Consider the following 16,076-nt stretch of genomic DNA (forward strand, 5'->3'; position numbering starts at 1 on the left):
AATAATGCCAACAACAGTAAGGTGCATCAGGAGTTTCCAGCTCCATTAATCAATCAATAAGAGCATGACTGCCGAGCTTTACACACTGGGCTACAGCATTTTCTTCACAGCAGGACACTCCTCCCTGACAAGAGCGCCAAGATTGGATCTACTATGACCTTCTTAGTTTGGTATTGACCCCAGCAGAAGGCTACACCTCATACTGGGGGAAGCTTTCATATGAACATATGACTACCACAGTACCAACTCAACTCAGCACAAGCTGCCAGGTAAGCAGAGCTCTGCAGCCATTGCCAGCAATCCCACGTACATCATGCTATGCTGCCCTGTCCCCCAGTCAGGGCTAACTGTCCACTCATACCTGCTACACTAACGCAAAAGTGACAACTCAATTCTGTTATTGCTGTCTCTAGCCATTGAAAAAGAACATCGTGCAAGAAACATGAAGCACCCTCATTTCACTACTTGAACAGAAGACAATGCAATTAATAATTAGGCTTATATTGCTTAGCTGTGTTTTTCACTGCTGCTTGGCAGTGCTTTGAAAGAGGTGCTGGCTCACAAAATCAAAAGGAATGATGAAAGAAAAAAGTACTACAGGGACTCATGCAGCCTGGCTTCATATCCCAGCCATCCAGTAGCACACAAGCAGCAAGAAAAATCCTAAAACATATGGAGCAGTGGCAGAGAAGTACATAACACAGTGTTTGCCCTGGAGGCTAAGTGCTTCTTTTTAGACAAAGTTGAATGGACATAAAAATCCCAAAGTGAACCTAAACAAGGCTAAACAGAGCTGCCGAGGGACTCTTGGTCAAGGCGTAGACAGGTCCTTCCAGGTTAAAGAAAACGAGAAGTTTTCAAGGATACACTTGCCTTAAAGCCACCTACATTGAATATTCCCAAAACACCTACAGTAAGCATTATGTTCATTAGTAAATACTTGCAGGAAAGAACTCTCTAAATAAATCGACAGTTATCACATTGCACTGGTTTTGACTGGGATAGAGTTAGTTTTCTTCACAGCAGCTGGTATGGGGCTGTGTTTTAGATTTGTGCTGAAAACAGTACTGATAACAAAGGGATGTTTTCATTACTGCTGAGCAGTGCTTACACAGAGTCAAGGCCTTTTCTGCTTCTCACCCCACCCCACCAGCGAGGAGGCTGGGGGGGGGCACAAGGAGTTGGGAAGGGACACAGCTGGGACAGCTGACCCCAGCTGACCCAAGGGATATTCCAGACCATATGACATCATGCTCAGTATATAAAGCTGGGGGAAGAAGGAAGGGACACACACATTCAGAGTAATGGTGTTTGTCTTCCCAAGTAACCATTACACATGATGGAGCCCTGCTTTCCAGGAGATGGCTGAACACCTGCCTGCTAATGGGAAGTAGTGAATGAATTTCTTATTTTGCTTTGCTTGCTTTTGCTTTACCTGTTAAATTGTCTTTATCTCAACCCACAAGTTTTCTCACTTTTACCCTCCTGATTCTCTCCCCGATCCCACTGGGGGAGTGAGTGAGCAGCTGTGTGGTGCTCAGTTGCCAGCTGGGGTTCAGCCACAACACACAAGTTAAAAAACAAGTAGTCATAAAAGTAGGTTAATTGCCAGTGCTATCTGGAAATTTAGCCTGCAGGAAAGCTTACAAAAAATTTACCTTCACACACACACACTTCTTTATAGAAAGCGGTGAACTACCAAATGTTTTAGAGACTAAAATCTTACTGAGTTTTCTGATTCATGTTTGTGTTTCCAGTGTTCAAAACGGACATCAAGATGCCAAATATTTTATCAGATTCTCCTTATCATTATCTTGCAGGATGGAAAAAAAATCTCAGATTACTCTGTTAGTATTTCATTACCATTAAGACAGATGCGCAGACACCCTAATTTCAATAGCAAAACACTGCGTGCTTCTTAAAATTAACTCAGAAATCCATTTCCTATCTATGGGTTTATTAGAAAAAGAACTGCAACACATCAAAACCACCACCCTACATCCAACTTACATAGACTACTCTGTAGGTCTCACTTTCAAAGATTTTGGAGTACTAGAACCTAGTTAATTAAAAGATGCTAACGCACACTAACATGTGCATGCTTCGCTAGAACAAACAAATGGCACATGGTTAAGACCAATACATTAAACCCACAGAACACTCAGGACATTGTATCATACATGCATACATCTCAGATGTACGTGTCTACATCAGAGGCACACCTCTGATAAAGCACATACATACAGATTCCTAGTCAAATATATTTTCACAATTACAATATCTATTAGTATACTAGATTAATCCAGTGCAATAGTTGTATTAGGCAACACATTTTTATGCAGAATTCTGGCTTTCGTCATTCCCTATACCTTGTGAGACTGACATGAAGCTCTGTTCAGATGAGCAGAGATGGGTAAATGGTGCTGAATCACCAGGCTAAATGTGAAGCCTCATAAGGAAAATATAGGCAGTGGTTTTTTTAACCTTTGCATTTTCAGAATCAGACTTAACACACAAATGAATTAGCAATACTCAACATCCATTCCATTTTCTATATAACAGAATGTACCCCATCAGAGTGAATTTTACCATTGATCTTCTATGTTGTCATAGTGAAGAAAAAAATAAATCACTTATTTCCATTTAAGATCTTTCAACTAGGGCTGTTGAGCTCCCTGTTACTATGTAATGTGGGAGAATTTGTGGGAAAAATTGTGGGAGGATGAAGGAAACTGCACAAGGCACATCTGTTGTTGTAAGTTTACTAACTGCACAAAGGCACAATTATTATGAGCTTGCTGAAGAATGCACAAAAAGTAAAACAAGGTCGGGCGTACGTGACTGATAACAGGAGGGCGATGTGACTGAAGACAGGGTGCAAGACAGCATGCAGGTGGAGGAAACTATTCGCGTGATTAGAGGACTTTATCCAATTAGACTATTGTTTAAGCACGTGAACGGCACACGTTAACCAATCAACAAATGGCTTATGTGTGAGTAGATACTAGAAACATGTATAACCAAGTGTTGCGCAGTTAATAAACGGAGAAATCATTTGATCCACAGTATCTGTGTTGGTCCGTTTTCTCCCCAGGGAGAGTCCCTGGCGATGTGTCATTTTCCCTAGATTGTCACAGCGGAGAAAGTGCGACAATGTAAGTCAGTGAATTTGTTATTCAGCTACAGAAGCCTGAAGAACGTATGTCAGAAAGGATCATGAATCTATATGCCCTTTTTTTTTTTTTTCTTTTCCCAGGATTCATTACATACCACATCCAAACATTACTCACTACAGCAGATGAACCTCTGATCTGGCCCAGTGTGGCTATTCTGGTACGCTGCAGTTCACCAGGATACTGCATTACTGGGATCCAGAGCGGCTTTTATCAGTGCCTGCAAATCTTCATCTTACAGTGCAAAATGTAAAGGCAGCAAATTAATACCAATTAACTAAAAACTGAGAAGAATGAATTAGCAGGGTTTCCATTACCATGGAATACAGGTCTTCCTGCTGTGTCATTAATTCTGAAAGCACCCAATTCTTTCAATCTGACCGATGCTACCAGAATGAGATGGAGCACTGACAAAAACATGGAATTGCTATAAACACTGCATTTGGTGCTCAGAGTTAAATAAGCACAAACGCCCTGATGCTGTTCAATATGCCAATAGCTAGTCATTGATAGATACAACAAGTATTTGTGAATATAGACACAATGATTCATGAATTCTAGAAAATGCTCTCATTCTCCAAACAATGGCTTCCTGGGATCAATAAACAACAGCACTGTGCTGCCCAGCTGACATCTTTAAATTAATTCTGTGTTCAGACACTAACATCCCTCCCACAAACCAAAGGGCTGTACGTATATGGCAAACAGGTACACACAGTTAAAAAACCAAACACTATGGTTACATCATATTCTTCATTCTATTCCTGATGTGGGACCTAATACTTGGCCACTGGAAAACCATATTGCTTGCTGTCACCTGGCTTTTCATGTAATTCCTACCAGAGAACATCAGCATTGCTGAGAAGGATTTGAAGCCAAGGTTTGCTGCAAGGACAGGGGTGTCAGGATAAGCAGTTCTGAGAAATTAGCCATTCAGAGGACAGCACTGAAGCCCAGCCCATGAGCAAGCCTTAATACTGTGCCGTCAGGTGCTCATCATGCCTGGTGGGTCTTTGAGAGCAGTAACATCTGCTGGGAGAGTGGAGTGCCACTGGAGCCCTTCACATTAAAGGAATACACAAGCCAGTACAAGAGTCACTGAAGATACAACTGCAAGATTTCACATGGATTTTGTGTTCTCTATCTCATACTATCCAGTAAGTACAGCCAAATGCCTGCCTTCCCCAACATCCACAGGGAGCAAGATTCCCACTGCCCTATACAGAGAAGAATAAAGTCTCTGTGGGGGCTGGAGCTATGGGCGGTGAGGGGAAATCATTTATACCTAAAGTTACCCAAAAGAGTTAATACTTCTATATCTAAAAGCACCTCTACCCAAAGCTAGCTCTCACCATCTCCTCTTCTTTCACACCAGAGACTGATTTTTCCTCTTGTAGGTTATTCTTGCTGCCAAACGCAGGCCACTGACAAAACAATACGACTGCGCACTCAGCATGAAATTGCACTTTTTTTTTTAATGCACAAGGCATTTTTGTTAATGCACAAGGCATTTGGTCTTCAGTACTACAGCCACAGCTTGCTGCAATATAAGCATGCAAGTTAAAGAAATATGTGCAGAATGCTAAAGGAAACAATTTAAATGTGAGGAGGAATATGTGGTAGAAGAAATTCTGACATCTACTTTGCACGTAGGGATTGTAGTATTGAGCAGGGGAGGGGATACAATAGAAAAATATTATGGATCTGTTTTCAGGGTATTTAGGCCATGGAAGATGTGGATGCAACCAGCTTTTTCTCATCTCAGGGACAGAAATCCAGCTAAAAGTCTTCAACATGGAAAAATTAAACAATAGATTTTGTACTGCCTAGCTGAAGAGCTTAAACAATCAATGTCCGTTTTCTCTTTTAGTAGAGAAGTTCTTCTAAATAATATGAAGAATAGTTTTAAGAAAGCTGCTGTTCTTCAGAGGACTGTCCAGCTAGGACTCCAACCATTTTTCATTTAACCCCCCCAAAATCCAGGAACCACAGTGCAACAAAACACTTACATTCCTACTCATTAAAGGATTGATGTCCAGAGGTTAGGGAGTATTTCGATTGTGCAGAGCTCCACGGTTGTGATAAGGTCAAGTGCTTATGGGTAAGGATGAGGGGGAAGGCCAACAAGGCAGATATTGTGCTGGGAGTCTGTTATAGACCACCCAACCAGGTTGAAGAGGCAGATGAAACATTCTACAAGCAGCTGGCAGTAGTCTCACAATCGTATACCCTTGTTCTCGTGGGGGACTTCAACTTTCTGGACATCTGCTGGAAATACAACACAGCAGAGAGGAAACAGTCCAGGAGGTTCCTGGAGTGTGTGGAAGATAACTTCCTGACACAGCTGGTAGGTGAGCCAACCAGGGGAGGAGCCTTGCTAGATCTATTGTTTACAAACAGGGAAGGATTGGTGGGAGATGTGGTGGTCGGAGGCCGTCATGGGCTTAGAGACCATTAAATGATTGAATTCTTGATTCTTGGTGAGGTAAGGAAAGGGGTCAGCAAAACCACTATGGACTTCCGGAGGGCAAACTTTGGCCTGTTCAGGACACTGGTTGAGAGGGTCCCTTGGGAGACAGTCCCGAAGGGCAAAGGGGTCCAGGAAGGCTGGACATCCTTCAAGAAGGAAGTCTTAAAGGCTCAGGAGCAGGCTATTCCCATGCACCGCAAGACGAACCATCGGTGAAGACGATCGGCCTGGCTGAACAGGGAGCTTTTGCTGTGACTCAGGAAAAAACAGGAGAATTTACCATCTTTGGAAGAAAGGGCAGGCAACTCAGGAAGAGTACAGGGATCTTGCTAGGTCATGCAGAGAGAAAATTAGAAAGGCAGAAGCTCAGCTAGAACTCAATCTGGCCACTGTCACAAGAGATAACAAAAACTGTTTCTACAAATACGTTAACAAAAAGAAAGCCAAGGAGAATATCCATCCTTTATTGGATGCAGAGGGGAACATTGCCACCAAAGATGAGGAAAAGGCTGAGGTACTTAATGCCTTCTTTGCCCCAGTCTTTAATAGTGAAACCAGTTATCCTCAGGGTACTCAGCCCCCTGAGCTGGAAGACAGGGACCGAGAGCAGAATATACCCCCCATAATCCAGGAGGAAGCAATTAATGATCTCCTACACCACCTGGACACTCACAAGTCTATGGGACCAGATGGGATCCATCGGAGAGTACCGAAGGAGCTGGCAGAGGTGCTTGCCAAGCCACTCTCCATCATTTATCCGCAGTCCTGGTCAACAGGGGAGGTCCCAGACGACTGGAGGCTTGCCAATGTAACGCCCATTTACAAGAAGGGTTGGAGGGAGGATCTGGGGAACTACAGGCCTGTCAGCCTGACCTTAGTACCAGGGAAGATTATGGAGAGGTTCATCTTGAGTGTAGTCACATAGCATGTGCAGGACAACCAGGGGATCAGGGTCAGCCAGCATGGGCTCACGAAAGGCAGGCCCTGTTTGACCAACCTGATCTCCTTCTATGACCAGGTGACCTGCCTAGTGGATGAGGGGAAGGCTGTGGATGTCTGCCTGGACTTCAGTAAGGCCTTTGACACTGTCTCTCATGGCATACTCCTTGAGAAGCTAGCGGCTCATGGCTTAGACAAATGTACTCTTCACTGGGTAAAAAAACTGGCTGGATGGCCGAGCCCAGAGAGTTGTGGTCAACAGAGTTAACTCCAGTTGGCAGCCAGTCACAAGTGGTGTTCCCCAGTGCTCAGTTTTGGGGTCAGTTCTGTTTAATATCTTTATCAATGATCTGGACGAGGGGATCAAGTGCACCCTCAGTAAGTCTGTAGATGACACCAAGTTAGGAGGGAGTGTTGATCTGCTTAAGGGTAGGAAGGCTCTCCAGAGGGATCTAGATGGACAGGCTGGATCAATGGGCAGAGGCCAATTGTACAAGGTTCAACAAGGCCAACTGCCAGGTCCTGCACTTCAGTCACAGCAACTCCACGCAGCGCTACAGGCTTGGGGAAGAGTGGCTGGAAAGCTGCCTGGCAGAAAAAGACCGGGGGGTGCTGGTTGACAGCCAGCTGAATATGAGCCAGCAGTGTGCCCAGGTGGCCAAGAAGGCCAACAGCATGCTGGCCTGCATCAATAATAGTGGGGCCAGGAGGAGCAGGGAAGTGATTGTTCCCCTGTACTCAGTACTGGTGAGGCCGCACCTCAAGTACTGTGTTCAGTTTTGGGCCCCTCACTACAGGAAAGACATTGAGGTGCTGTTGCCAGAGAAGGGCAACAAAGTTGGTGAAGGGCCTGGAACACAAGTCTTATGAGGAGCGGCTGAGGGAATTGGGGCTGTTTAGTCCAGAGAAGAGGAGACTGAGGGGAGACCTTATCGCTCTCTACAACTACCCGAAAGGAGGTTGTAGTGAGGTGGGTACTGGTCTCTTCTATCAAGTAACTAGTGATAGGACAAGAGGAAATGGCCTCAAGTTGCACCAGGGGAGGTTTAGATTGGATATTAGGAAAGATTTCTTTACTGAAAGGGTTGTCAGGCATTGGAACAGGCTGCCCAGGGAAGTAGTGGAATCACCATCCCTGGAGGTGTTCAGAAAGCATGTAGACATGACACTTCAGGACATAGTTTAGTGGACATGATGGTGTTGGGTTGATGGTTGGACTCAATGATCTTAAAGGTCTTTTCCAACCTAAACAGTTCTATGATGCAACCCGCTCTCTCTCAGAGCGGGTTACTGACAATGTACTTCCATAGCTCATTGACCCACAGGGCAGGCACATAAGCTGCCTTTACTAGTGGCTGCCAGGCACAAGTTAGGAAACATAGGGAGAGGAGTGATCCAGGAAAACAGGGGTGACCAGGAGAGAATTGAAGGTTCTACCTTTATGTGAACTACACATACACTGTTTTTAGCCTTCTGCTCACAATTCCCAACACTCTTATCACCCAGTTAATGACCCTGAAATTGCCAGTTACAAACATAACCTGCATCTAACAGCAATTAGAGATTACACAGATATTTCAATTACAGCAGTTCTTCTACCTATAGCACAACAACAATGCAGGAAAGCACATGCCACACCATTGTTTATTCAAGAGAAAGGCTTCATCTACACAGACTGCATTGCCAATAAAGAGACTGGAGGATATTCAACAAGCAAGGGGTGAAGCAAGGCTACAATGTTCTCTGAACCTTTAAGACACCATGGTAACACACGTCACAAGAAACACACAGCCAAGCTGGATTATCTAGGACAGAAGGTGGCTTCCTCTAGAAAGGGAGAAACTCTGTGCTGACTTTGACATGCTCACATTCAGAAGAGTAGGAGAATATACAGAACTAGGCATTTGCAAATGAGTTGGGACGAATGAGGTAACATAACCTGTAGGCAAGAGTGCTGCTACACTAATCCAGGTACTGGCTTGTAAAGGGCATGGAGAAAAGAAGAATCTGAACATTTATTTGACTTAAGAGGATCATTGGTTTAGTTGCAAGAGGACACAAGTTTAAAAATTTAAAAAGTTTAAAAAACAACCATACAATTCACAAAGTGTACTAACAGTAGCTAATGCACACAAACAGTAATATTGAAGGCAGCTTGCACCTGTTACAGTTAAATACACAGGCATCAAAAACATACATGCGCCATTTTGTATATTGCTTCTTGTAGAAACTCATTTGCCTAACTCCTTCCACACAAGAGAAAATACTTCTCTTACTGCTGGGTAACACATTCTCCCAGGTACTATTTCTTTCTTAATTTTATACCTGCGTACACTCAGTAATGTTACTTTAGGTAACTTTAGCATTTCTGCTTTACATGGCCATAAATGACAATGTTATACAGGGGCATAATTAAACAAGCATTGCGACTCATGCAGGGTTGGTTGTTTGTTTTTTTATTTCTTTGCTGTCTCACCTCACAGGAACACCACATGAAGTAATGCACAACACAGTGTAGCTTCACACTGAGTTGTAGACTGACCATCATCATTGCCTTTAAGATGCCGACAGCAAAATCTCATAGCACCGTTGTCCTTACCTGCACTGCTGGCATTTATTGCCCATCATTCAAAGATATCCCAGAAGAAAAATGGAGGAGCCGTTATTTTCCTAATTAGAGCTGACTGCAAAACAGCGCCACAGCCTTTCCCCTAAGTTTACCAGGCTTCTGGGACAGCCAGGCATCACAATGTAAGTAGATGCTTCATGCTGCTTTGAAGCTGCTGTAGTTAAATAGGAAACACAAAATGAATAAAACACCCAGCATTGCAGAAAGTCTAATATACTATGTGGTTAATCCTCCTGAGTCAACAACAAGCTGCTTCCTCAGTCTCAAGACCCAGTTATCTGATGTAATTAGTTTTAATAACACAGAACGCTGAATAACAGAGGGGATTGTTTGGCTCTGTACAAGAAGTGGTGTAGAACCATGGCAAGATTCTTATGGATCCAGTAAGGATAAATAGAAAAATATTACCAGTACCCTTACTCATATATTGGTGGCTCCCTAAAAGGGCTGTCAATGATTTGAGTCTAAGGAAACTTGTATAATCATTGTGATAAAACCTATAGAGAAAACATTTTAAGAAGTGACAAACTTCTGCCTCAATCTCATTTGTAGTATATTTTACACACCTGCTTTCATTACTACAAAGACAAAGCTCAACAAGAATAAGGTTACACTTTCAACACACCTCTCCTAAAAGCCAGGTCTCCACAGAGGACTTGTTTCAATTCAAATGATATTTTAATCAGGCAGCTTTACAGTCCAAGCTTGCTTTAACACTGGCTTTCATCACTTGTTGCTTTGAGGCATTTTAGCCTTTTCTAATCGTCTGTTCAAAATGCATTTTAATTCTTAGGATGTAAGACTTGATTTCATCAGATATACAGCCTACTTGGCTATTGCCTGGAAAGCAACTTTTTCCCCTCTTTTTAAAAATCAGCACTGGTAGTCTTGAAGGGAGGGAAGAATCCACCAGTAACACCAAAGCTGGAATATCTTGTCTCTAATTCTGTAGCCTTGCCTGCCTTATCCAGTGGCCAGCTTTTTGTCAGACATACAGACAACACCAGGAGCTAACATTTAATTCATCAATGAACTGACATTTAGAACAGGAGCAAAAAGTCAGAATCCACTTTCTAAACAGTGACTGAGTGAAGAGAGGTAGAATGAACCATGGAGACAAACCTCTCACTTTCTGCTCTTCATCGGCTCTCCCTCTTTTTTTATATATAAAAACTATATATTGAAACATACATTAAGTGTGTGTATATATATGCACATACATATATACACATACAAAGACAGAGCACACACATTGCCCTCTGCTGACCAGAGTCCAATACACAAGTGTCCTCCAACACACACACTGCTCATCATACATGATCTCCAATGAATTCTTGACAGGACCATACCAGTGTGCATATCAATTCCTGTTACTTGCTGGTACAGTAAGAGATACCTCCTTCAATTCAGCAATCACCAAGGCTTTTTCTGAACCCAGTCTTAAGGCCTGGGGTTTCTGTTTCTGGGGTTTCCTCCTACCTGGTGATACACATAGCAGGGGAGAGTGGGGGAGGGCAGCAGGGAAACCAAGTCAAACCAACCACATATGCCAGTTGGTTACAGGTTAGTCTACATCTACCTACAGCCCAGCACACCAAGCTCTTGCCGTTTTATGCTACATCTGTCAGAGCTCATTTTCCTGCCCCCGCACAGTCTGGCATGTTAATGAAATACCAGGGAGCTGGAAGGTGGCAGAAGAGGGGGAAGTCAAGCAGGAAAACAGAGCTGAGAGGCACTGACTGCTACTTTCTGGCCACCTTGTTTGCAATTCCTTCCCTCTGCTCTTTTCATGAGTACTGTCATTTTACCTTTCAACATGAATACATACTAGAAACATCAAAACAGAAGGAGATCAATAAGCACTTTAATTCTTAACATCTCCCCTCCTCCATCCCTACACTAAACAAACTCTTTTTTGTTTTAAGTGTCCACTACCATGACTTGGAGGGGAAAAAACACTTAGACCAAAGTTTAGACACACATTTTAGACTGGAAAAAAACAGAATATTTTTTAATTTAGGAAGCAGCTCAGTATGTTCATCTGTAAGCTTCTTAGAGGATCTACATATTATATTAAGAGTCTGCAGACCACCTCTCTGACAGTAACTAGCCATAATGTACTATTCATAAGTACCTACAGATGATGGAGAAGTAGACTGGGGTTCTTGAAGTGGGGGGAGGAGGATTTCTGCTATTGTTTCTATACTCACCCAAGGCCCAGTATGATGCAGCTTCCAAAGGTGGAGCACTGCTGTAGAGAGCATGGATATACATGAGGTGAATCATCAACTCAGCCAGGCACCACCAAAAGAAAATACGAATTATGCCCATGATTAAGATGCTGAGATTGGTCTTCAAACTGAAGGCTTCTTGTCTCCTCATCTAAAGAAGAAATCCAAAGAGGTTATATGGCACACAACTGAATGTTTTACTCAAATACTCATCCTGAGAACTTTTTAAAATTTCATTTGCTATTCATTACTATTACTAAGGGGACCATTTGACTACACCATTTAGAAATTTCTGACATACACTGAGGGAGACTGGTCTCTCCATTCTCAATCTCAGCAAGCAGTAGAAATCAACAAGAGGCCAAACGTGAACATACACTGCACCAAACTTGTAGAAAAGGCCAAGTGCTGTTTATCTGAACAGAATCCAGATATGAGACTTTTTTAAATTCCTGTAACTTAATCAACCTCTAGCGATAATCAAAAAAGTTTAAAGAAACTACAGCTATGAAGGAGAAGATTTTCCAAGCAGCAACCCTACCAAACACAGAAAAAAAGGACTGCTTGCTCTTAAAATACCTCCAACTTCTACCAGCTGCATAGTATTGATTATCTGAGGACAGTTCTTCATTTTTCTCCTGTAGCACTGCCAAGGTTAGCAAGACCTACGACATGCTGAGCAAATGGCAGTTAAGTGCAAGTTAAATATCAGATAAGACAAGGTTTGCAGTTGACAGGCTTCTCAAGATGCCCCAAACTCTTACATTGCTAACTATAGTAAACACATTGGTATACTATAATTTTACCTTCTTTCCACAGTAAAAGAGAGTATGATCAAATAACAGAAACATAGGATTGCCTAAAAATTTAGTCATGTTTTGTATATCTATCATTGCGTAGATATGCAACATTTCCTTTTCCAATCTTTAACTGGCCACCAAAAATGCATGTACAAGATAAGCAACCAACCCATCTGCACAGACAAAACCCCCTCATAATTGCAAGCACACAGTACAGCTAACATGCTGTTAGCTCTGCTCACTTACAAATGAAGCACAACACTCATTTTGAAGATTAATTTGTACCAGATATATGAAAGCTTGGAGACTACTATTTAAATCACAGGGATTTGCACAACAGGCCTTCAAACCCATGACTAGAACTGCTATGCCCTGCTTCAACCCAGAAATTCAACAAGGCCATTGATGAAGTGTCAGCCTCTCATTTTTGCCTGGCAATGGATACCAGTTGCCAGCACTGGTATTACACTCTTCAGGCCATACAGCAGGTTCTATCTCCATCTCCAGGACTTCTGCTTTCCCGTGTGCTCAGCAGAAGCCTTCATCTCAGTTTCAGCTTCAGTTAAGGGGTTCTGCACACTCTTTGTACTATGCACTTTGAATCAACTGCTGGGCACTGCAAACTTTGAAACCCTCCTCCAACCTCACCTGTCAAGGCAATATCCTCTCCTCAGGTAAGAGCTCTGACAATGCACTTCAAACACCAACAAGAAACACATTAAGGTTGTTCAGTTTGTTCCAACTTCTTCATGGCTTTAACCAAACAGGTCTGTGCATATTTAAATGAGAACCTACTGCAAATACAGGCATACCATTCTCAATCTTCCTTTTTCTCCTCACACTAAGAACACAGGTGGTCTTTGCACAGGTCTTCACTGAGCCATATCAGATGAGCCTGGTTTCAATGCAAGACCCACCCCCAATTTTCCTACCAGCTATCCCCAAGCTGCTCTCAACCTGGAGTCTCACAGGTCTTCCAAAACATTCCTTGAAAAAAAACCCAACAAAACAAAACAAACAAAAACAACAAAACAACCACCTCTCCCTCTGCTAGGGGTACAAGAATATAGGTGGAATTTAACACACTTCAGAAGCTACAAAACAATAAACAGTAAAAAAATAAATTACCTCAGTTTCTATGCAAGTCTATGCAGACTTTTCCTACAACATCCAGCCCAGGATAACAACATTCAGCCTTGCATCTTCCAAGCTACTGAAGACAAATGAGCATAGGACTTGTCACTCAGGGGTCCACCAAAATCTCAGTTTTCACTTTCATAAAGCCCAGCCTATTTGCTATGGCTTCAACAGAAATTTTCCAAATATAAACAGAAGCAAGAAATGTCTAGGCTTCTATACATAAACTAAAACAGTAGTTTTATGGTTTGAAGTGTCTGCTCATCCACTTCATCCCAATGATGTTAGCTATAGACATCACAGGTGGTGATCTCACTTCTTACTCAAGTACGCAAGAAAATATGGAAAGCAATAAAGCATGGAAATGTGGGGGTTTCCCCTGTCATGCAGAAGCAGGCTTGAAAAGCAGCCTGCAAGACACTCGGAAAAACATTCAGTAAGATATGTAGGTCTTTTACATGAAAAGAGCTACTCAGCTTGCTAAAGTTTGAAGAAGTGTTCTAAGTAAATCATCAGCTGTTTTCACACCAACATGAGGGGAAACTGGAGTCTTCAGGAATTCCCAATACAAACCAGCACCTTTCTGTGACTCTGAACCCTGTTTCAGAGTTATAGCCAGCTGCTGCTGAAAATGTTGCTTTATTCCACCTGATAGAAGAGAGGAAAAAAAAAATCCAGTCCAGCAGCCACATGCTAAAATTATGAACACTCTCCAAATGTAACATGTGTCATTGGCTCCCTGGTCAAAGGGATGAATCTAATGTCCGACAAGAAAACATCCTGTAAAGTAGAACAACTCGGGGATGAAGGTTTGTCTTAAAGTTGATATCCAGGACACTGTCAAATTCCCAATGCTACGCTCAAAATTGTCCAATCTTCACATTCCTATAACATTATTTGATATTTTCAAAATTATGTGGAAGGCAGCTTTAGACACCCAATCAATTCTTAATCTCCAAGAAAACTTAAGTAAAAATTGAAATCCTTCAAATCACTAGTAAGGAGGAAAAATATTACAGAATCAGTAACAGATGCCTCTACTGAAGTCAAAACATGCATGAATGAAAACTCCTTTTCTGTAGGGGTTTGGGGTTTTTTTTCCCCTCAAAGTACCTCATTGAGGGAAAAATGTTTATTTCAGAAGGAAATAGAGATCAGAGTCTGATAGAGAAGATTAATCATCCAGCCTTCAAAAACTATTTTCCTTTCTTTCCACCTTCTCTAACACTGGAGTCTAATCAATCTCTCCCCACCCAAGCACCAGACAAAAAGACTTATTCTGACAATATATTTTGACTAAATATATTCTCAATGTTAGTTACCAGCCTTATGTAAGTTTAGTATTATGCCATGGCTAGCAGACAAGCACGAATATCCAAGACTGGTTTCTAACTACAGCCTTCCCTTTTGCATGCAGGATACTTCAACACTTAGAGAAAAGGACAGGAGATACAGACTAACATTAGGAACACCTTCTGTTTGAAAGTCATCAGTATCAAATTTTGTCACGTAGGTAACTAGAAAATAGGAACTCAGGCTTACCTGTAAACTACCTATGAAACACACCATTAAAATAACATCTCAAGGAAAACTGGATGAAATTGTCTACCTAACATTTTCTCATGATTGGTATTAAAATCTCTCAAGATTGGAGGGGGAGCGGGGATTGACCTATCATGCTTTAATCTGTTCCTCAAAGTACAGGGTCTTAGTCTAGATTTGGCATCTGAAAAGAGATCATCATCCACTTCAACAGTTCTTCACCCAATTCACGTGAGGCACAGATGCACTGAAAATCTTGAACTGCATGATCTTCAAAAGCACTGTTACCTGCTTACTGAATTCATCAAAATTCAGAAGGGGTCCATTGTGGAACGTGGGATAATAAAACACGTATGCCAGCATCCACAGGAATGAGTGGGATGACTTCTGGGCAGGTGCATGCCAGCAGTACTCCAGGCTGAAGCTAGTGCAGAAGAGACAGCGGACAGACACAGTGAAGAGCAGCAGATAATACTCATTTTCGGTGTCGTACCACTTTCTCTGCAAGACAAAAAGCCAGATCACAATGGTGCAATGTTGTGTTTTCTACACAGCTGGACAGCAATATCCACCCAGATCCTAACTTTCAGGGTCATCAGCAGCAGGAAGCAACTAAAGCATACAGCAGCTGGAACAAGCATCTGAAGCAAACAGCACTACTTCACACATGAACAAGCCCTGGCTGTTGCAGAAAAGGCCTCCAGAGCTACTGCAACCAGCATGAAGAGACAACAGCTTGATTTCAGAAATGTATTAGGTTATGAAGAACTATGACAGCAGGAGAACTTTTCTTACAGGAATGCCATTATCTCCCTCAGATTTGGTCCAGTAATATAAAATCCAAACCAGTGTGTAACACTGACAGCCAAGGGACTGCTACAGCTGAAGCCAAGGCTGCATTTCAGATCTGAAGAGAATCAGTCACTCCTGAAAAAGCTTCAGGCTGGAAAGATGTTACCGAACCTTTATCAAGTTTGACACTCACTGTCACACCCGTTTCCAACAACAAAAACATCATCACAAAAAACTTGAAAACATCAGCAAATGTAGTTTGGCTGATTACATTTGTATTGCAGCAGGTCCTTTCCTCCTCTCAAATCTATCTACACCACATGAAGAGACCCTACCCACTCATCTCCCCTCTGCCCTCCCCCT

General features: G+C 42.4%; 1 protein-coding gene across 2 annotated transcripts in view; it reads right to left on the reverse strand.

The window, feature by feature from the left end:
• Positions 1 to 16,076, reverse strand: part of HHAT (hedgehog acyltransferase) — a 185,164-nt gene that overhangs the window by 163,683 nt on the left and 5,405 nt on the right. For both annotated transcript variants that reach the window (XM_030035714.2, XM_030035713.2), the window contains exons 6-7: positions 15,210 to 15,422; positions 11,422 to 11,593 (exon numbers count right to left, since the gene is read on the reverse strand). In XM_030035714.2, coding sequence (XP_029891574.1) covers positions 11,422 to 11,593; positions 15,210 to 15,422 — 385 coding nt within the window. The remainder of the gene's footprint in view (positions 1 to 11,421; positions 11,594 to 15,209; positions 15,423 to 16,076) is intronic.

The sequence above is a fragment of the Aquila chrysaetos genome, chromosome 13 (genome assembly GCF_900496995.4).
Source record: "Aquila chrysaetos chrysaetos chromosome 13, bAquChr1.4, whole genome shotgun sequence".
Classification (NCBI taxonomy): domain Eukaryota; kingdom Metazoa; phylum Chordata; class Aves; order Accipitriformes; family Accipitridae; genus Aquila; species Aquila chrysaetos.